General features: G+C 39.0%; 1 protein-coding gene across 1 annotated transcript in view; it reads right to left on the minus strand.

Annotated features, from left to right (window-relative positions):
- The window catches only part of CPNE4 (copine 4), a 194,375-nt gene extending 170,900 nt beyond the window's left edge, over nucleotides 1-23,475 (minus strand). The window contains exon 1 of the mRNA XM_075728118.1: nucleotides 23,296-23,475. Coding sequence (XP_075584233.1) covers nucleotides 23,296-23,475 — 180 coding nt within the window. The remainder of the gene's footprint in view (nucleotides 1-23,295) is intronic.
- Nucleotides 23,476-23,692: the final 217 nt, after the last annotated feature.

Raw genomic sequence — 23,692 nt, forward strand, 5'->3', positions numbered from 1 at the left:
TCTTCAAGGGAAAGAATATAACCCCCTTCTGCATTCCTCTCTCTTTTCTTTTTTCCCCTCCTCCTTTTTTGTGTCTGCTTTTCTCTCAAGCAAATGAGTAAGGCCCAAAAAGATAAAGTTATTTCTTGGGATTTAAGTAAGCTTTATTCAGTCCCTTCTATCCCATAGATTTCTCATGTAACCTTGGGCACCCACTTAGATCACCTATTGTTGGATTCTACATCTATACAAAGAGCACAACAGTACTCGTCAGCCTCACAGAGGTGATACAAGTAGAAATGAACTGGTAAATAAATGCTATGTGAGAGAGGTAAATAAGCTAAACAGGCAAACAGAAAGACCAGTCTTCTGGTCAAGTCACTGAACTTTAGAACCCAGACTCTGCCACAATTCTCGGTTCTGTTTAATTCTTAATTCCTCACCCACTGGTGCAAAGGAATGGTGCTTACCTTCCTCTCTAAAATGCCTGAAGGAATTAAGAGAGTTTGGGACACAGCTGGCCAAAGCTTAGACAGGAGATGGCTTGCTTTATTGTTGTAAAAAGGAAATGTCAATTTTCCCATTACATTTTTCAAGCTTTTATGTAAAAATATAAAAAAATCCCAAACACATACTTCTCTTTCAGCCAAAATGTTGCAATCTACAGCTGCTTGAAAGGCACTCAGTAGTTTTCAACTTAAATGTATGAAGACAAGTGTTTTCCCCTCAAATCCTTTAAGATAGCAGCTTCCTCACAAGTCCCCAGCTCCCCCTGCTCACGCACTTTGCTAACACTTTGTGAAATGCATAAAAACCCAAATATTCTGTTTTCCACTCCTCTATTTTGTTTTTCTTCTACTTTGAGTTGATATACACTTAGAGCTCCCTCTCCTCTTTTTCCCCTCTCCTTTCTACGCATCTACATGCTTTTTGCAGCTTTGTCCCGAGTTTCTGAGCAGCTGTCTAGAAACAAAGTTAGTTAACAACAGTTATCACAGTCATATATGCTAGGCTTTGAGCAATGGGACTTGTAACATTCACCAGAATGAAGGAACCGAAGAGGTTATTCTGGACTACTGCACAATCCGGGCTACCCAGTGTGCAGTAATTTTCTTGTGATAACCCTAGAGAACTTGTCAGATGTATTAGACTTTTATAAGGGGTTTTTGTTGCTGTTGTTTTTAACCACATAAAACATCACAGAGATCCATGGTGTTTTACGGAAACAAGCTGAGTCTCAACTGCATGATGTTCACAATACGAGTTTCTTGTTTGGTTGGTTTTGTTTATTTCATGCAAGGACAACAAAGATGAGATTTAGAGAAGGGGCTAAAATAAGAAAGGCATGGTTTGCATAGGAATGCAACTGAATGGTTAGTTGAAACATAAGCAACATTGTATTCACACTGTTTTAAAATGTAAATTCTGCTAGGTTTATTGTCTGATCAGACAAAAGACTATACAGAAGTTCAGATAAATTCAAGGCCAGTCATCAAAATAAGTAGCTTAAACTAATGACATTTTATACTCTTTCCAGTTTCTAGCATCCCAAAGTAACTCTCATTCTTCAGATGTGGCTTTTCAGAGCTGTTTTTAGTTGAGGCAACAGCCCCTCACCCTGAGCTCCAACAGCCCTCAGTGGAAGACACACTGTTATTCAAGAGCAGTGACAGCAAGATCCTCCACATCTGTGACCTTCAGTATTAAACAGGTTTACCGTGTCATCTTCACCTGGCTTACCCCCAGATATACTGTGCTAACAGGTGAAGCTACATTGACAAGGCACTAAACCCCAAATACAGTCTTCCATTGCAGCCATAACTTCAGCATGCAGAAAAACAGCATCTTATTGGGAGAGCATGGCATAGTACTTACATAGACAGGCTTGTAGTACTCTGCTCCCCAAAAGAGGCAAAAAGCACTAATCTGAATTATTTAAACTTTCTGGCCACCAATAGAGAAATGTTGTGCTATCAACCGTTGAGCACCCTTAAGAGAATAGCTGGGCTTCACAAAATTTGGGTCATGCCATTGATTTCATATACACCTTATTGTGTCGTCTGTCGTTCCACTTAAGGAGTTTCAAACTGTGTCTGACACTAGTTGTAATTCATCTTAGATTCACTGATATTTGCTTGCTAAATTCATGATCCAGAATGAAAAGTATGCAAAGCAGCCAATACTATAGGACTTTTAAATATGTCAAGACACAAAAGCCAATACTACCTATCAAACTAGAAGGCAACACAGTGATTCAGGAACATTTTCTCTCCATAAGTTATGAATTCATAGTTAATAGTAAAAATGTCAGAGTAGAAAGACTTGCATTTTTAATGCTTTTAGGTGAATGGATATGCAATGCGGCTGACAAGGGGCTACACTATGACCCTCCCAGACTAGGAAGACTAACGCACTCCAGCCACTAATGGACATCCTCTGCCTGGGACCAGAGGAGAAAAACTAGAGCTACAACTAAATAAAAAAAAAAAAGAAAAAAGTCAAAAAATACATAGAGGAGCATGGATATCTGGTTCACAGCACAACCTGTTTTGCCTTACAGATCCACTCTTATTGGTCTATGTCATTTACTAATACTAATATAGTCTGAGGGGTCAACAAAGTCAGCAAAAGCAACTTAAACTGGAAAGAGTCCTAATTTCAACGATAATTCCTGAGCTACAGAGGAAGGGTCCTGGGTCAGCCCAGCTGAAACAGACTTTTGTGAAAACAGAAACATGGAAAATTAAATCTGCTTTGTTTTTCTTCTGTGGTAGAGGAAGGAGAGACTGCACTTCACAATTTTGTCCATCTGCAAAGTCCTCGAGCTATGTCACTTTAGATCCAAATCACTGCTCCAGTCTCCCAGTGCTGCTCACGTCACTGACACTGGAACAAGGACTGGGGCTGAAAGGTAAGGATGGCTTCTGTGCATTGAGTGATGTGCTGGAGAGGCAACAGATACCAAATACCGAATAGGCAACATCAGCCCTTGGGAAGTAAAAGGTCCTGAGCTGAACTAATGAGAAAAGTTACGTGGGGCTGGGTCCCTGATACTGGTGAAGGAGAGATACAACTTTATTAAACATTGGGGGATTTCTGCTTTTCTGGGTAGGAAAGAGTATCTGATGTAACTTCACTGGGGTTTCTAGTGCATACAGAATACTCAAGGGAACACCACAATTAACTTTGTGAACTGATAAGGCCACAGGGTGACACAGTCCTACCCTGCAGATACACCATATTCCCTTCTTTTTATTTCAGTCTGTTTCGCAGTACCTGCAATTCTGTACACCACAGTAACAGAAATCTTTCCACAGCTTTTGCTGAATCACGTATTTTTATATTAAACACCGTATGGCATGTCAAAAAAGAGAAATGGAATTAACTGAAGTACATAAAAATAGTGAAAAACTCCATAAGCTTTCAACTGTTCTTTGTAGCCAAAGATAATGGAAACTGTAAGTTTTCTTACACAGTTGATGTACAGAATCTACTGTTATAGTCAGTTAGACTATCAAACTAGACCAAAGCATATAAGCATATGCTACAAGCAGAAAATCCTATGCATATAGCAGGGCTGCCTAAATACCTTTATAGGACTTCTTTGGCACTAAATTTACTACCTGTACTGAAACTGTTACATAATTTCAGGGTGAGAAATAATTTTGACATAAGAAACAAATAAGGTAAGGAGAACAAAGTCTCTTAATGTTACTTTCTCAGAAAACTGGGAGAACTTAAAACCAGTACCATTAGAGAATATGCAATTGAGACAAGATGAATTGACATTTCATGTGTTTCTAGACCAAAATATCTCCTGTTCACCTAAGCATTCTGTTATCACACTGAATGGGATGCCAAAAGGAATGCAATTTCAGACTCTCATCAGCAGAAATTCAAAATTCAGGTAAACAGAAGCTAGGAAATATACTAGCAGTAGCACTTCTTTTATAGTCTGTTTCCTTCAGCTCACAATAACCTCCGATCAGCCTAAAACTTGCAAACAAGCTAAAATACTTCACTGTCCTATGAAAAGTAAACCTACTGACTTGGATGGAACTATTCACAGTAACAGCATGGACATCAGTGCTCCTAACTTGCAAAAATCAAGGACACACGATTCATTCATACAATTTACAATGAACATAGACACCTAAATGACATAATGTAACAAAACAACCAACAGTAAAACCCATGATAAAAAAAAAAAAACAACTCTTTTGGGGAGGGAAAAAGGGATCATCAAATGGTAGCACTTGTCAATATCTAGAATAATTGCTCTATTTTTTCAAGTTTTTCCACAGGGAAAAGCAAAACAACGTAAACCCAGACAAGCCTAACCCACCCCAGGGCCATTCTCCCACACAGTACCAGCAACTTCCCATCCTCACTTCACTTCTCCTGAGCGTCACAGGATCAGGTGTGTGCACAGCCACAAGCTGAACCAGATCAAGGAAATGATCCAGCATAGTCCACCAGAAAGCGAGAGCACGCTCTTCCCCATGGTTACTACTCAACTGGGTCATTTCCCTACAGCAGGACCCACCACAGTGGTGCTAAAATAACCTCAGAGAGATGGTACAGGAGAGGTGCCCCTTTAGAGACCAAGATCCAAACGCAGCCACAGAGGACATGCCACCACTTGGTTGCTCAAAATTACTGTTCTGCAAACACCAGTAATTGTTTAAGGGTGAAAGCTGTCCCTTACTGAAGGCATACCTAAAACAGTGGACTTGCCACAAATTGCACAGCCACACAAAAATACAGCCCATTGATGAAGCTCAACTTGAGAAAGCCCCTTAGCTAAAGGGAAGCTTCCTTTCTGCAGTCAATGGGACATCATTGCATACACACCGACTCATGCACACTGAGCTAAGTGTGTGCATAAATGTTTGCAGGATCAGTATCAAATAACCACATTCCTCTTCAAAAGCTCTCTATAAAATCTGCAGGAAGATTCAGACAATTATATATTTCATGACTAATTATTCTAATTAAACTGACTGGTAGCACATTAGTGATTCAGACAGAAAACAAAATATTCAGACTTTACATTCTCCTCCTCCACACTCCAGTGAAATCTCTAATGTATCTTACAATGTTTTATTTATTTCAACCCAAAGGCAAAAATACACTGAGCTTTTCCCCAAATAAATTATATCAGCTTCCTCCAGCTTCTAAGAAACCCTCTGAGTATGGGGCTGTTTAATGTCATCCTCACTGTTTCACAGTTCCGGTTTATAAAACATCTCTATATAGGCGTCCACTTCCCCACACCATCTCTGAGCACCACTGCAAGTAGTTGCAAATTGTTACCATGAGCTGCCTGTTGGCAGCTTCTCGTTGTATTGCAGCTATTGTATTAGGCAGGTTCTGGCTGGTGGTTCACATCCCAGCGAATTTCCAGTGACTTACTGACTCACTGCTGTAGCCCCAGCTGCTCGCAATCCCATCTGTGTATGTCTGCAAGCGGCTGACTGCTCTATGGAGAATAGGAACAAAAATCCCTGTATTTAGAACAGCTACTACCTCTTGCTGAGAATGGACATCCCCACATTTTTGTACTTTTGAAAATAAAGCTGAGAAAGAAAATTACTGCCTTGGGTTACTTTATGCAAGTAAAGCATCATTATACCCCTGTATTTGCATAGGGCATCCCACATCCAGAAAGTCTTCATTGAAGTGAAGACTTCTAGTTCAAAGCCAAATGCTCAGGGTACTCATTTCCGGAACGGAGACTACCTGTGCAGCCAGAGTTTCTCTTTTTGCCTTTGAATAATGACAAGCCTTAGCTATATGATGATTCCCTCCTTCCCTGCACCTCATCCCCACAGGTCTACTGTTTCATATGGGGCACAGAGCAGACCATAATCCCAAATAGAGTCTTGAATATAACTAAAGGATTTTTTCTTTCCCCCACCCTCTTTTACCCTGGACAAATCAGTATGCATCATTTACTGCAGTGCTTATGAACGCTTTACTCATGAAAACACTTTCTTCAAATACTGAACTGATATGGTACAATTGGCTACTTTTACAAGCCTGTATTTTCTTTTGAAACTTTTAAATGTCTTCCTGTTGACCTAAGGAACTTTTATGCATAAGCAAAAGAGAAGAAATCCATGAAATAAAAAGTTTGATAAATCAAAAGAGCCTAGATTCATTTCTTTGTCGGGGTGATATTCTTAAGACGGCTGGCCTTGTAAGACAAAGAGGAGATCATGATTTGCAGCTAAATATGATTGGGAATTGGAAGTACTTCAAAATCTGAAGAGCTCAGCACCGCGCTGCTCAAATCAATTCCTCACCAAGTGCTCAAATAAAATAAAAAAAAAGAAGAATTTAAATTACCTTACAAGGTGCTGGCCCAGAGTTCCAATTGCTTCTAAAATAAGATCCAGGTGCTCTTAAAAGTCTAAAGCAGCCTTTTAATTTTACATTGCTTTTCACTGCATGTGCCATGAATGCTGATCTTTAAAAAGTGTGTCTAAATCAAAACACTCCATAGTGCAGAATAATTGTTTTTAAACAAAACCAAAAAAAGCTGCAACAAGATAGCCCTGGCCAACTTAAGTGACAAGCCATGTTTAATATTCATAGAATCATAAAATTGTTTAGGTTGGAAAAGACCTTTAAGATCATCCAGTCCAACCACTAACCTAACACTACCAAGTCCACCATTAAACCAATTAAGGGTAGAGTATCGATCCAGCCTGCCCAGATCCCTCTGCAGGACCATCCTACCCTCAAGTAGATCTACACTCCCACCCAGTCTGGTGTCATCTTATTTTCTCTAAGCAAAAGATAACAACAACAACAAAAAAATCCATGTATGTTTTGCTCTCTTTTCTCTGTACTCCAAACAAAATCTTCCACTCCATGGTAAGCTACTACTTCACCTCAGCTATATCAGACCTACTACTACTCAGAGGCCTATCATTATGATTATTTATATTGTGATAGCACCTAGAGACCTAGATAAGGATCCTGCTATCCTTTGCAAATAAAGCAGAAGAGATATTTCCTGCCCCTAAGAGCTTACATCTAAGTAGTTTGTAAACACAGACAACAGTGTGGCAAGCAACTGGGGGAAAAAAAGTCACCAGAGCAAAAGGAATTCTTTAGGTCTGAGTTTGCATACATATATTTTTAGAATAAAACTGCAATTTGTGCAATTGGATATATGGTCTCTGCCCTGTAGGGGTATAAAAGATCACCTTTAGCAGTGATGGTGAAGAATACATCCATCGCACCTATACCTACTGGAATCTGCCACATGAAACACTACTCTGCAAACACACCATGACCAACCACTTTCACACAGAGATATTCCAACTGCTGCAAAAAGGCAAGTGCATCCAACATAAAGAGTATTCATCCTGGGATAAACCTCAGTGAAGTATGATCCCACCTGAACTATGTGCCAAGATTTGGTTATCCCATAAGGTTATTCCACTGAGAAGGAAAACAGGTTAGAAGTCAGGTAGCTTTGATGCAACTATTTTAAAACATTCATAAAGAAGTCAAATGACTGAAGTTTCTCCTTCCTCACAGCAATAGATGTCCTTTAGACAAATCTCAGATCCAAAAGCCTATTCTCTAGGCTTCTCTCGGGACCACACACCAGTGCTCTTGAGGCTGTATTAAAGGTTCCATGCTTATTGCTTTTTAGATACAATCTCATTTTGATTCTACATTAGGATGTCTTCCATCTTACCTTGCCTTCCTCTTTCTCCCATTCACACGTACATACAATCCCCAAATATAACTAGCTTGAGCCCTTCCAGCCAGATCATTCAGGACTTTCAGTAGCTCCCTGTTGGGGCAGAATGAGGTTTCTCAGAGCTGCCATAGAGGAATGCTGGTCACAAAGTAATGTGTAGCCTGGGATTTTGAACACTGGCTGAAGGCAATATAGAGCTGTAAGGAAATCAACAACCGTATTATGAGAAAGCTCAAACAACCACTTTTGCAACAAACTAATCAATCATAAACATTTCTCTTCAGTACTATGTGAGACACACCAGCCTTCCTTTGTATTTTAGTAACAGCAACCGCTGGCACAAAGCTGACTTCTGAATGACAAACACAGTATGTAACTTGGTCAGCAGTTTACCAACCAGTTCTGCATACATGTTATATGACTGCCTCCTTTTCAGCCTTTCCTCCCTGCATCTGTAATGAAAGGAAAAGGCAGGCAGATGGTCAGTAAATTATGTATTCTCACCACAAAGATCCCCAGGAGTAGCCAAATTATACAACAGTTCACAAGAGACATCGAGATAAAGTGTGTGCTCTTTAAATAGACTGACCTCCAGCTCCAGCTGAAATCAGCAGAAAAAGCAGAGTGATACAATGAAGAGGGGGAAAAAAATAATTAGCCCACACCAGCTGTGCTCCAATTAAATGGATAAGAGCACATGGCTGCTTTGAAAGAGGATATACAGATGGAAAGAGGCATACTATGACAATGTAAACTCTGTGAACTCTATCATTGTGCCAGAATCTTATTTAAAAATATTCCCAACTGATATAATTAAAATGTATTCAAAAACATGGACTTCCTTGGTTTCAAAGTTTATTAAAGATGCATGTATTCCTTGGGGTTCTTAGTATTACCCTTCCAAAAATAACACAAACATAAGCTGCTGATGCCCAGCTTAGCAGAGAATAGGTACAGCTCTTCTACATTTTAAAGAAAAACTTCAGGCTTTTGAATGGTTCTTTAAAGTGCAATAATAATTCCTTTCATTCTTTAACTCCAAACTATGTGAATTAGAAAGGCTTCCATCATAAAAGAAAAGCTCAGAGACAAAAATATTATCTAGGTGAAAGAGCTACATTAAGTGTGTTACTTTCCATTACAAGTGTGACTTGCAACCACCTTCTTTCCCACAGAAAGCAGGGGCACATGCAGGTCAGGATATGGCCACTTGAAATCACGACAACATTAGATCAATCCTGAAAAGCAAAGTCTAGAGAATAAATTTAAAAAACAAGCACGCAATCCCTGCGAGCACTTTATTTTTGGTGCCAATACTGCAATTTGATTTTGAGCAGCAAATCCGCAACCAACCAAAATCTGGGCAAAAATCTCTACAAGTTAAACACCAGCCTCACATATAAGTTGTATTAAAAAATAACACTTTTGTGAGGAATTGGAGTTGCATGTAGAATTTTAACTTTTGTAAGCATAAGTCTCACTCTCTACCACAGGATTAGTTATGATCAACAGTTTCCAATATTATTAGAGAATCTCAATACATTCCCAGTGAAAAATATAAGTTATATATACACAAAAAGGAAAATTTGGCTGTTACATTTTGGGCATGACTTCATCACGGAGCTATTAGGCTAAACATGGGAGAACAAGTAATTCCTGCCATCCTAGGGAAGGAAGAAGGGACACTCCTTACAAAATACATTAATAGCTTCTTTATTAAGAGAGAGAGTAAGATTAATGCAAAGATGATCAAGGAACCACTTTGGGATTTATATTAAAGAACCAAGGAAGCAAGCAGGCAAGCACAGGGCCTTGTACAAAATTAAGCACACACTGGGCTGTAAACAGACTACTGAAACATCGGATGATAACTGACAACATAAAGGCAATAACTTCAAATAGAGAAACAAAGGCATGGGAATTTATATTGTATATTCCTGTGCAGAATAGAAAAGACACACGCATGGCAGCTGGCATGCCCAATATAAGCTGGAGAAGTGCAAATACAGTTTTAAAACAGCAAATGTCACCGTCAGTAAAAACAGCCATGTGGAATCCAAAGGGCAGCCAGGGGACTATAGCTATTGAAACTAGTCCAGTTCACGTGGCAGTGACACAGCATAAGCTTTTAAGTTTACACAAGTAACAAGACTACCGCAGACTAATCAGCCCTCAAACAGCATTTAAAGTTAAATACAACAAGGTACAGTGATCATCATAATGTTTCCCTGAAGAAGCATATAGAAGTAATGTAGTGCACTTGGTTCTACACCAGCAGCCAGTTCTACACCAGTGGCATGCATGAGCTAGCTGATGCAATAGTAAGGCAATGAGTTTTTCCAAACATGTGAAAAACGAAAGCCTCAAACCTCATATTTTTCCCTCTGATTAAGTGTATCATGACAATTTTGGATTAGCACAATGGGTAGTTTTCTGCTTCAAAACCACAACATCCTGGGTTGGTGGTGTGGAATGAAAACTAAGCATCTCACAAAATGATGAGATTTACCTCAGATACTTGCAGTTAATATTTCAACCTAAATTATAAAGAAACTGGCTGAACAATACACTGTAAGTCTTTGAACACAGAAATTATTGATAGGGAGCTACTGCAATTATTCCGGTTCCAAACACTTACATGCTCTTCTAGAGGAGACTGTTCAAACCAAGAATTGGCTTATCACATATTTTTATTTTGCCATCTTCAACTGTGACATTTGGAACAAAAGGCTGGTAAATTTGTCAAGCCAGATCACCTAAGCAACCTGCACCCAAATAGTACAGACTTTGTATAGACTGTCCATAGTGCCTCGAAATTTTCTTAGCAAGTAAGCACCTTTGTAGAGCCAGGATTGGTAAAAGCATTTTGCTTTGCTGTCACCAGCAGTGGTGCAATGGTGGTAGCAGCCACTCCAAGCCCTCTGCCAGGAATAAGGAATTTTTTCAGCCCTGTTGCTTTACTCTTCTGAAGTAGTTTCCTACTAGTTTATGCATGCTACCGCCTGGAATCTTATTTTGGAGAATGCAAAGGGTAGTAAAAGAAACAAAAGCAGAAATCACAATTCTGATATTTTACTTAGATGCAGTCTTAGCTTCCAAAGAGAAAGTGTGAAACACCTAAAGCAAAGCCGCAACAAAAGCACAGGAACACCATTTCACACAGTGAGGTGGTCTGCAAGCTGTGAGCTGTGGGCAAATTGTCTCTTTTGAATCTTACTTGTCAAACAAAGGGGCTGACACCTATTTTTTATGAAGCAGTCACTGTTTTTTTTAAATGGAAATCAGGATGGGAGGGAGTAATTTATCTAGAAACACACTAGTATTATTACGTTATATACACTTAGTATTTTGCTTTGCGTATGCTCTCAGCACCCACCAGCAACACATACAAGATGAATACCACAAACTATATGAGAAATCTCGATGCAGAGCTATGCAGATAACTGATGCAATGTGGCTCTGCTTGTATTTCATGGTATTTATATTCAAAATTGTAAAGTTTTCAAGGGGAGAAAGAAAAAAAAAAGGTCAACCCATTCCATTTTTTTAAAAATGAAAAAAATTAAGGCAAAGACTGAAAATATATGTTAACAGATAAGGTCAGCACATCTATATCAAAATGTAGTTTGGATACTTCAGTTCTCAGTTAGATTTCATGGAATCTATATTCCATTCCATTCTGGCCTGATTACAACATAACTAATGTAATACATTTTTAAGCTACCACCAAACACGAGGGAAGATGAAAACAACAGTTCCAGTGAAATTGCTTTTATTTTCCTTTGCATAAACTTAAACTCCATCAATTCATATCAACAGCATGTTATCTTGTTATGCACTGGTTTTAAACCAAACCAGCTTAATGAATTTGGTATCCCTGGTCAATCAATATTTGAATAGAAGACTTTTCAAAGAACATTCACTGTAATTCAAACTATTTTTCTAAATCAGGTACTCTCAGAGTTTTATAACTGCTTTTTCCCTTCAGGACACAATTCATATTAGGCCCTAAAACCCCTCCCAGTAAAAGCAGAAGAGGTTCAAGTTGCTGACAATCAGTCCCGTTCTGATGCTATAGGTTAAGAATTAGCGTACCGAATCAATCAAGTGAATTATCTACTTACAAACCAGCTCCAAAGATTCCTGTTTACTGTACGTTTATCACAATCTGTCAGCCTACTAAAGTCAAGTCAGGCTTAAAAGCTGTCCTGGACATGTGTGAAGTTTGTGTATCTGTAATAAATAGCTCAAGAGAGGCAGGCATATCACTGAGCTAATCTGAAATGTGCATATGCCAGCCCATTATAAAAGCAGCCTTAGACTCTTCATCTAAGTTTAAAATATTACATATCTGATGGATAGATAATTAAACTTCAGGGAAAGAGGGCAAAAGAATCAAAAATGTATTTTTTGAATGTTGGGCTGCTGGTGGCAGTATGGCAACTCTTCCCATACAGAACTACAGCATTTTTCATTTTGGTTGATGCCAAAGAATACTCAACGCAGTCAAGATATGCTTAATGCTAAACATAGCGACAATGCATCCCTGCACTTCACGGATTGGGGCTGGATTTCTGCAGAGTTCTTCCTAAGGCTGTTTAGCCACATGAGCCACTGGTATTCTGTGCTACCGCCTCATCAGGAATCAAAACTTTTTTTTTTAAAAGTAGCACTAGCATTTCTGTAAATATTTCTCATATTTTTATTATTATATTATCAGCTCTTTGGTTTTCTTTACTTGCTGAATGCCTCTGAAAAAGCTCTTTTGAGGATCTATATCTGCAAAAACCTAGTACAGTATTGCAGAGAAACCACATCCCAGCTTTTATTTTACAATCTGTTTTAATTCCTGAGTGAAATGGAGATACAAAGCAAGCTCTTTCTCAAGTTCATCCTTCATGGCTGTCAATTGTTTTATCTTGACCTGCAAGGGTGCCACAGCTGAAGGTTTCCCACCACCTGTACATTCTCTGTCCACATTACCTTGTCTCTGCCCCACAGGGAGATGTGAAAACAAAGATAACTCTCCCCTTTAAGCACCTCTACCTGATGAGACCATCATTCTGCTTAAAGGCTGTCCTTACATGCTTGTGTACAGAAAAGCTCAAGTGGCCCTTTTTGTGTAATCAGGGATTACTGCTACAGATTTTAGAGAAAGACCGATTCTTTCTGCAGTAGAAGAAAATAATCACTCTCAGCTAGCCATAGAAAGGAGGGAATCTGCAAGCCTTCAGATCTATTCCTGACCCTCTGGATAATATAAAGAGTACTACTAATAAATACCATATACTACTAATAAACACCATATACCAGCATTCAGTCTTACAGGTGTGACAAAAAACTTCATATCTATTCTATGAACATATAAATTGTGACAGATTACAAAGCCAGTTATCCAGTGTTAACAAAGCAGTGAGAGCACTGTAAAGCCTTACTTTTCCCGATACCTTCCTTAGATAATTTTGAAAACATTTTGAATGGTCTCTTTTATTTTTTCTTTGTTTTTTACCCTACTCATACAACAAAACTACAAGGATTAACATGGTTTAAAAAGTAAATATTAGAAAACTCTTGTTCTATTAATATGACTGAGAACACTGTTTAAGAGTGACAGCTTTCACGGAAAGTTATCCCGAGAAAAAGTTGTGAAAAGTTAGTGAAGCATGAGTGGAGAACCATCAAACAGACAGCATGGCTAAAGGCAGTATTTGCAAGCACATCTTAGGATCATTAGAAATACTGATGAAAATGCAATAGTAACAAAGAAATATTCACAACTGGGACGAGGCGGGTGGGAAGTAATTCAAGTGCCCTTTCTGAGGTACTTTTCTGAGGCAAAAAAAGCTTTTATTAATAAAAGTCATATATTTTGTCAGCCATAGTATTTTGACCAAATGTGATAAATACAAGAATAAATGAGAACTCCTCCCAGCTGTTTCCTGATGTTTCATCTCTGCAATCAAATTACTCAACAGTTAAGATGAAGGCAAAATTTTCAGGCAGCTTAAAACCATTCAAGACATTTCTACTAGCAACAATACACAAATTTCTGTATGCAAAGGCATAGAGAAATCTGACAACTGAGCACCCAGCCCAGTCACCTCCTTCACCGGTATAAAAGGGAAGATATGTGCATAGCGCTGCTTGCCAAAAACACTGATGCACGCTAATTGAAGGTGGCTGCTGGACTATGGTTATAGAGAAATTATTCACAAGAAACGAACAGAGTTCTTCAATCATTTCCACAATCCCTGATCCACTGAACATTGAAACAGGATGTAAACAAGTATAGGTCATTCAGATTTTCATCTAAGCTAGTACAGTATTAAACTGATCTTTTAGCAGGTAACTATTTCCTAACATGGAAAAATGACTATGTGATCCCACAAGTCTTTTGATTCTTTTTTCATTTCCATGGCTCTCCCAGAGGCAGCTGGCTCCTGGAAATTGGTCCCAACAGCAGATCTTCCCAGTAGAGAATGCTCCAGGACACAGGATCAGGGAGAGACCATGTAGCTTTTACCATCTCTCTATGTAAGTGCTCCCTCCTGACTTCCCAGGAGTAAACTTGGTTTTATTCATTTATGTAAACTATGAGAAAACAACTCTTCACTCTGCCATGATATGAAGACAGGTGACCTGAAGAGATTTAGTTGAACAGATACACCCAGAAGCCAGCCTCCTGCTGCTGCTACAACAGGGGATTCCGCAGCTCTGGTAGAGAGGAAGCAGCCAGCCTAAACATGACCACTCTCAGTAAGAAAACAGACTTCTAGAATTGAAGTTTTCTCTTTCTCTCCCTTGTGCATGCATTATGCTTCACAAACTGCACTACAGAGGCAGAAATTGCTGTTTGAGCTAGTGGCACATTATGGTAGTTCATATATATAGAGAGACTCAAAGTGACAGCATTTGACTTCAGTTGAGATAATCTGTCTGATTCAAATGAGTTCAAGTTTAAAGACTAGTTGATTTAAAAAGACAGGAAAAAAAAGCACTGTGTCTATGTTTAAATGCTGAGACAAGGAGGAGGCTCAAGAGAAAGCAGCAGTGATGAATTAGATGAAAGCAAAAAAGAGTTACTGTAAAATGGATTTAAAATAAAAATAGTCACTTATTACTACCTGGGGTGTAAAAAGAAAACTCTCATCAAAACCTAATGATGTTCATGTTTCTGAACTAGGCACAGGAGGAAAAAATTCCCAGTACCAGCTTCTAATCGAGTATTTGCCAACACAAAAGACTTACAGCATTTAGTTTTCATACTTATGACTTTGCATAAGAAGCTGGAAAAGACTTGAGAGAGGAATAGAGTTGTCTGTCTTCTTTTTAAAAAGAAGGGTAATATAAAATGCAATTCCAGGTTTTGAGTTTATGTATATATGTTTTTACAAACATAGTCAGTGCATTAGCAGATAACAGAACATTATGAAAGATGTTCTGTAGGATATGGAGGAAAATTTCACAGTAGATTTCCTTCTGCCCTGATTATAATGAAATGGTCTTTCGAAGAGCATGTACTTTTTAAATACATATGTAAGGCTAAGAATTTACAAGGAAGATACCAAGTCTGTTTTTCTCAGAAGACAGCTGGCAATTTGCTGTCAGCATCAGGGTTCTCCTTTGCTTAAATTGTTGCAGAAGACGACCACATCCATGTGGAGAACTTTTCTTTTTCCTGAAAGAGTTAATGATGGAAGCTCTTCAACAGGCAAACCCTTGGAACAGAGGATGTCTCCAAAATATTAAGGCTTGGACAGTAAAACGTCCAATTAGATGAATTCAGGCTGAGAATGGACTGAGATAAAATATTCAATTAGCCTGAGCCTGACCCCACAGACTTTCAGTGGTGTTTGAAAAACATGAGCTGTCTTTGTCATTCGCACCATACAGAAAGATTTCAGGGAAATTTACCAACAGCAGAAAGCAGAAGCTAAAAGCAAATCTTGGCAGCAACAGAGGTTACCAAGTAGTCTGGAGCAAAGAAGTACTCATTAGCGTCAACATACACTTAACGGAAAACAAGAAATAAAAGTACAATATTGAATTATGAGGATACAATAGGCTATAAAGGCATATACACAGGCACATTGCTGTGGTGTAAATAAAATCACAGCTTTCTGTTTGGCAAATTAGAACAAGAGCGGTCTAATGGCACCTGAAAAAACTTTTAAGCATCATCTTCTAGGAATACTGCTTGGGAAATGAATGCAGCAGGACTGCTCCCATTTCTTCTGAGGTCCAAAGGGCAGTAATCAACACTTGCGCTAACAGATCATCACCTGCAAGGTGTGCAGGGCACAGATCTATGCCCAAGACCAAGTGCTCTAAAGACCTGAAAGATATGGGCAGTAGGGGCCAATCAACTAGATTGCCAGCTCCAGGTCCAGAATGGTAGAACCTTGGCCACATGATGGCTTAATTAAAAAGAATCTCACTGCCTTTCTTTTTTGATGAAGGTCTTGATCATTTCAATTAAAGACTCAGTTCTTCCTCATTGGCTTTCAACAACCAAGATTTGCATGAACCCAAAGGTATTTACAATAAGTATTCATTAAAAAATTCATTAAAGACTTTTTCCTAAGCTTTGGCCAGAGAAAATGCACATAGCATTTCCCATTATCAGCCCCATTCTACATTCCAGAAGAGAAGAAACCCCAAATCTGCAAATGAATCAGAAGTTTCTTCATAATAAGTGGAGCTAATTTCATAATAGCTATTCAGTGAAAGCACCTCCCTGCCACCAAATTGTGCATAATCTGATACAAAACATCTCATCAGAACTTTGTAACTCCCTTTCTTTGTCAGAGAAAACTCTTCATAAGATGGTGTGTTCATCTTACTGCTACCTCATTAGTTACAATTAATTTTGTACAGGATGTCTGTTCACCATGTTGAAATCTTAGAGTGAAATCAGAAAAGGAATATTTAGAATCTGCTCTAGCACTGACTAATAGTTAAAAAAAAAATCCAAAAAGCCAACAAACATCCAATAAACCAGCCCATTGTAAAGCCTTGCAACTCTTTAAAGCAGAGAATAAATCCCAAATCACTGCTTGAAAATATAGCAATAGCTTTTGGTGCTGCATCCCTAAAATGTTCTGAAATAAACAGGGTTCAAATAACCATCCAAACTAATCCATGTTCCTTGATGGGATAGATATGCTTAATCTTCAAAATATAGGACATAATAATTGCCTTCTTATACAGTCATAGACAAATCATAAGACTAAAATCCCAAATGGCATTGAGAAAATGAATAGGGATTTTCACAGTGTCTCCCCAATACAGGAACAGGGGACTTAAAATGAATCACCAAGTGGCAAATTCAAAAAATAGAAGTGATACTACTTCATTCAACAACTACTAAAGTGGCAGAACTCTATGTCCCAGGATATCATGAAAGATTATTTTTTAAATACAAAAACTTTTAAAATTATTTGAACAAACTTATGGAAGTTAAATCTACCAACATTTTTTAATTACAAAGACACAAACTCTTGTTTAAGAACTCCCTGAGCTGCAGATCACTGAGGGCTGTCAGAGCAAGTTGAAAAGACACTTTTTTATTTCCCTGATCTCACACTTCTTCACTGTCACCAACTAGCAGGTGTGAGAAGGGGTTAGACAGCCCTTGGGTCTGATTCTGTGTGGCTGCTGGTGGTGGTAGTTCTTGTTTCTGATCCTTAAACTTTCAGTTCCATCCAAATGCTTCCTCTATTACTCTGTTCATCTACATTATCTGGAAAGGATGTATTTATTTGGGTTTATTTATATATGTATATATATTTTTTTCTCTTCACAGTGCTTTTGTAGCTATGTTGAAACAGTTTGGTAGAGTCATGGAACATGCCAACCCACAGACTCCCCTATTTCATGTCTTGTTGGCTTCAGAGGTGGGCTGTAACAGCCACAGATGGGTAACATGAGAGAGACTTTTGGGTATCTATGGAAACAAGTAGCTGAAGTCTGCCTCAAGGTCTTCTCTTCAGATCCTTTCTCCATGCTAGGAAGGGGCAGAGAATCTCCCCCACTCTCCAACATGCAGAGGAGCAAAATGAGGCAGCAGGTGCTTGGAATGGAAACTGGGAGCTGAGGCAGGAGAGGAGGCAGAGGAGAAGGAAGGAGAAGGATGCTGGAATTAATCCAGAAATAAAGAAAAAGAGAGAGCGAGACTAAGGGGGAAAACAGAGAGAGATGAAAAGCAAGACGATGTCCTTTCTGTAGCTTGATTCCTAGGTAGCCTGTTTAGTAGGGTCCACCGGTATTCTACAAATTAATTAGTTCAATGCATTCCAAGCTAAATGCTCTCTACTGCCTGTTTTTGCATGAAGGTCAGTGTGGATGTGCAGTGTTAGTGCTCAAAGCAAAACAAAAAAAGAAAACTAATTTTTGGTTTTTTAATCATGCCAAGCTGACCCTTGAAATCAAATGTCATGCTAAGTGACAAGTGAATGCCTTTTATTTTAAAAACACCAAAATGAAAAGTTGTGGGTTTGCCCAACACAGTTTTATCAAGACTTGTTGAGTTTCACCAAATTTGTGATCTCAGTCAACATTTTAATGAAAAAACCTATTTCAGTAAACAAACCTATCCAACTAAAAAAATTCACCCAATTCCATCAACATGAATTTTAGCAACTGCATGTTGTCTTTGGGTGCTGCTTTATTTGTTCTGCAGTTACTTCAAGTTTAATAAAAACTTAGGGGGAAAAGCAAAAACTCTGTCTGACTTTCAGATCCACAAGGTAGCAGATATTCTATGTCCTGCTACAGAAAGCTATGGGTATGGCTACAGGCTCCCTGATTTTCAAACAGCTACTGTCTTCCTAAGCTCCTCTTCTCTTTTCATAGTTACGGGCATCACATTCAATCTGGCTACATCAGGCTATGTTATACCTCCTGATCTCATGTAAATCTCATATGACTAGACACAGCTCAGCAACTTACCCAACTTTCAAAATAACATGTGTATTTGCCATATGCAGATAACAATCTGTGAACAGGCCCAAGCTACTTTCTTAGAAATAAGAAGTGAGTGAGAATTTCAGTGCTAGCACATCTCGGCTGAAGATTGCAGTGCTATACGTAATTAACAGTTATTACACAAGGACATGCACACTGCAGGTGGGATAAAATAATCATTGGAGCAAAGGAATTTACCATCGTGTACCTTTGCCTGATTCCACTACCCTACTCAGCCATTCACCATCTGAAGCTTAGTCCAGTAATTAAACTCCTTGAATACATTCAAATCAATATGGAAAAACAGCCATCAAATTATTATCTTAAACAGTTTAAGTAGTACAACTTTTGGCCCCCCTGCAATTGTACCTGCCTAAAACTAAGGCCAGAAGAGCTAAAATTCAGCCCCGGATCAGCAAATTGTCTTTTAGTATATACGGATAGCATAATCTTAAATTCTGCTATATCACACCCTGTCATCTCAGGCTAAAAATACAAACTTCACATGAGAGAAAGAATAACCTGATGATTTTCCTGGGATATACAATATATCGTTTTAATTCTAGATTGGTGGAGATAGTGCTTTTCAGACATCAACAATGTACATACACAGAGAAATGGGGGGCGGGGTGGTATGTGTGCACATTTGCACATGTGTGTGTGCACATTTGTTTATAGGGAAACATCTATCCAGACAGGAAGAGAAAAACAGCAAGCATATCAGGGCCAGAAATGAGGACAACACTGAGACTTCTTTGAGTACTCATCCATGTCCTGCCTGTGTTCCTAATGGTTTCACATTTGAGGAGTAATGTGGCCATCCTCAAATGACCCAGGGACCTACAGGCTGTTCAGTCTCACCTCTGTTCCTGGGAAAGTGATGGAGCAGTTAATCCTGGAAACCATTTCCAGGCACATTAAGGATGAGAAAATCAGGAGTAGTCAACATGGTTTCACCAAGAGGAAGTCATGATTGACCAACCTGACAAAATTCTATCATGAAGTGACTGGCCTGGTAGATGAGGAGAGAGCAGTGGATATTGTCTACCTGGACTTCAGTGAGGCCTTTGACACTGTCTCCCATAAGATCTTCATAGAGGAGCTGCTGATATATGGGATGGATGAGCAGACAGTGAAGTGGATTGAAAACTGGTTGAATGGCCAGGGCCAGAGGCTGGTCATCAGCAACGCAAAGTCTAGTTGGAGGCCAGTAACTAGCAATGTACCACAGGGATCAATACTGGATCCAGTCCCATCTAACATTTTCATTAATGATCTGGATGATGGGGCAGAGTGTACCCTCAGCAAGTTGCAGATGACACCAAACTGGGAGAAGCAGCTCAAACACCAGATGGTTGTGCTGCCATCCAGATGGACCTTGACAGGCTGGAGGAATGAGCCAACAGGAACCTCAGGAAGTTCAACAGAGGGAAGTGCAAAGCCCTACCCTTGCAGACAAATAACCCCATGCACCAGTACATGCTGAGGGTGACGACCAGCTAGAAAGGAGCCTTGCAGAAAATAACCTGGGGGTCCCAGTGGACACCGAGTGGAACATGAGCCAGCAACATGCCCTTGTCGCAAAGGCAAATGGTATCCTTGGCTGCATTACACAAACTATTGCCAGAAGATCAAGGGAGGTGATCCTTCCTCTCTACTCAGGATAGGTAAGGCCACACATGGAGTGCTCAGGGGTGGATCTTATCGATGTATATAAATACCTGAAGGGAGGGTGCAAAGAAGAGCTTTGCAAAGGGTGCAAAGAGCTCGGCTTCTTTTCAGTGGTGGCCAGTGCCAGGACCAGAGGCAATGGGCACCAGCTGAAACATAGGAGGTTCCCTCCGAACATCAGGAAACACTTTCCTACTGTGAGGGTGATCAAGCACTAGCACAGGTTGCGGAGTCGTCCTCCTTGGATACATTCAAAAACTGCCTGACACAGTCCTGGGCAACTGGCTCTAGGTATCCCTGCTTGAGCAAGGGGGTTGGACCAGATGACCTCTAGAGGTCCCTTCCAACCTCAGCCATTCTGTAACTGAAAAAATAATCAAAAAACAAACCAGAAAAACAACACATTTAAAAAAAAATTTAAAAGATACATATATGCCATTTCCAATCTCTGGAAACAACACCTACCCACTCTACAACAGCCTGGATATTTTCATTTCATACTTATGTGCGGGTGGCATAATTTACACAAACACATACAGTACTGCAGAACTGAAAAAAAAAAATTCTCCTCAGGCTGACATGTTTTATAAAAATTTTCCCAGAGACAAATATGCACAGATTTCTCACTTTCAGGGATTGTCTGCATCTGTAGAGTGAATCCATCACATCCTAGCATCTCTAACAGCACGCACAATGCAATCCCATCAACTTAAGCCCACCAGCTTCAGCTGCATCTGGCCCAGTAGGGGCTGTGCAGTCAGTCCTCAGTACCTTCCATACATTTTAAAAGCACCTATTTGCAAGAGCACAACCATATACAGACCACAACCTGTATTTCAGGCACTTTCAACCCAGCTGCTCCCGGTTCATAAACCCTCCACACAACAAGAATGTGTGATCAGTATGCATGTTTCAGTAATACTGGATTTTGCTACAGTCTGTTTGCTACAATCCAGCCTCCAAGGGGTTCAAGGTATCTGGAAATTCAAGACAAGTTTGCGAAGTCACTAAATCCATAGATACAAAACTCGTCAGTGCCACTCCTCTTCTGGTTGTTACTTAGTGATTTCTATGTTGAATATAGTCACTTCACTGGTAAGTAGATTTTTTTTTTTTTTTTAAATTATTAGTCTGTCTGCTGTCTCAGGTCTTGCTGGATCATTGATTGTTATCAGCAGAAGATTCTTTCAGCCAATTATGTCTTCAGCTATACCTGAGTGACTGCTCAATTTAACTCAGCAATTGGAACTTAATTAAAAATTCTACTGAGAATGTGTGGGCCAGAATAGGAAAAGACTCAGCATGTCAGAGCTGTATTAGCTCTGCAGCGCTGATAGGAACATGAACTAATAAAACCTTTTTGTTCATACTAAAATGAGCACCCTGGACTTTCATTAGACAGTAGGAACAACTGACGTAAGATGAGAATTGTATCAGTGAGCAGATCTGTTCTGCAAGAATTACTCTATTCAGACAATCACTTTCCAAATGAGAAACCACATCAAATAAAGGGAATCTCCATTACAACATAAGAATATATAATTCAGAGCTACTTACCCTGCTCATAACAGACAAACTGTGTGAAATGCACTCAAAGTTATTCAGAGAACTGAAATGGCCCAAAAGATATCAGTCTGTTCTTTCCAAACAGGAGTGTTTCACTTATTTTGACCTTTAATCCATTGCTTGGTTAATTGCTACTATATGAGTGATTACATACGGTGCAGCTAAATGCTCCTTTCTACATGGATAGCTAGAATTACCCTTCTTTTGGCTAACTATTATATCACCTTAAATTTTAATTACATGAAGATGTTCATTTTGTAGCACGAAAACAATTGTGAGAGTTTTGTTTCTACTTATAGTGTGGTTTTCCACAGCAGGGAACTAAGAAAAGAGGAAGACCACAACCAAAAAACCTTAAGTTTACTATGCTGGCGCTGACCCTGCACTGGAAAAATTTCAGAGGTCCATAGGTCAAAACCACACAATTGGAATAACTGGAAGAAAACTCCCAAAGACTGACAGATTTGGCTGAAAATGCTACATTAAAAAACTCATCAATTCAGGATTTTGCTTTCTACATATGCTCACAGCTATTACTATTTTTCTCTTTTGATAAATAACACAATCTTATTCTGAATGCTGAAACTGTTGAAAAGAAAGGGATGAATACTCACTCAAAATAAGTACTGGATTTAATACTTTCCTAATTTTCTCATGTGTGATTTCCATTAAAACTCACACCTTTTACCTTGATTAACCACAAACACTCAAGTGTAACTTTTAAGTAAATAACTCCCAAGTTTTTATTTAAAATATTATATTCCATTCTAATGTTCTTTATTTACAATTTGCATGTCACTAAGACAACCTGTTTCTATTTATCAATCAAATGGTTTCTAAGATTAGGTAAAATAACCCAAAGTGGGATTTTAATCAAACATGCAGTCTGCAATACAACACAAATTGATAAGGCAAATGCATTAGTTTAAGTTACTCACTTCAACTGTGAATCCAACTGTAACGCTCAAAATTTGCAAATCAAACTACTCCACCACCAAATTCCTTGCCAACTAGTAATAAATACTCCTCTCTTCCACAGCATTTTTCTTCTTTAGATTGGAAAGCATGATGGTCACTATCACTATCTCTGTTATTATATAGTTTTTATGAAACAAGGGGGCCTAAAGGGAAAAGTTTTATGATGCTTCATTCTTTATTCATCTTCAGTTTTAATCTAGACTCCAAAGAGAAGTTCAAAGTATCATTAAGAGTCTGATTCAAAGTGTGTTAGAGTTAATAGGAAATCTCCCTTCACTTCTACAAGAATATGCCACAGCATTCAAAGTGCTTCTTTCTTCTCTTTATTGTTCTTGCCATTTGAATTTTGCTTCAGTTTCTCTATGCTATCCTAAAGCATCACAAGAATAATTTTTATTTTATTAAACACTCACCTCAAACCACTGGCCATGTGACTGCATTTTAAGGATGACGCAAGGATCTGGTTTTGAGAGGGCATCCCTATCCGATATGCCTTTGCATGCAACTCGCAGCTCCACTTTAGTCAGGCATGGGCTGTTAAAAATTCCCAGGGTATTGGCTGCTGATTCATAGATGTTGCTCATTTTCTTCATTCCTTTTTCTGAAAGAGAGAAAAGGTCCATTAAGAACAGCGCATGCACAGTGCAGTCCTTCCTGCCATGCAGAAGCCAACGTAATGTTCTGCTAGCCAATGGGACACTCTAACTGTGAACAAGATCCAGCGCAAGAAAGGAAAAAATAAAATCAAAGGAATACCTATGGAAGAAAGAAATACATCATCTTGCATGTTTAGAAATAAGTCAACTTCTG

Source organism: Pelecanus crispus, chromosome 2 (assembly GCF_030463565.1).
Source record: "Pelecanus crispus isolate bPelCri1 chromosome 2, bPelCri1.pri, whole genome shotgun sequence".
In the NCBI taxonomy this organism is placed as follows: Eukaryota; Metazoa; Chordata; class Aves; order Pelecaniformes; family Pelecanidae; genus Pelecanus; species Pelecanus crispus.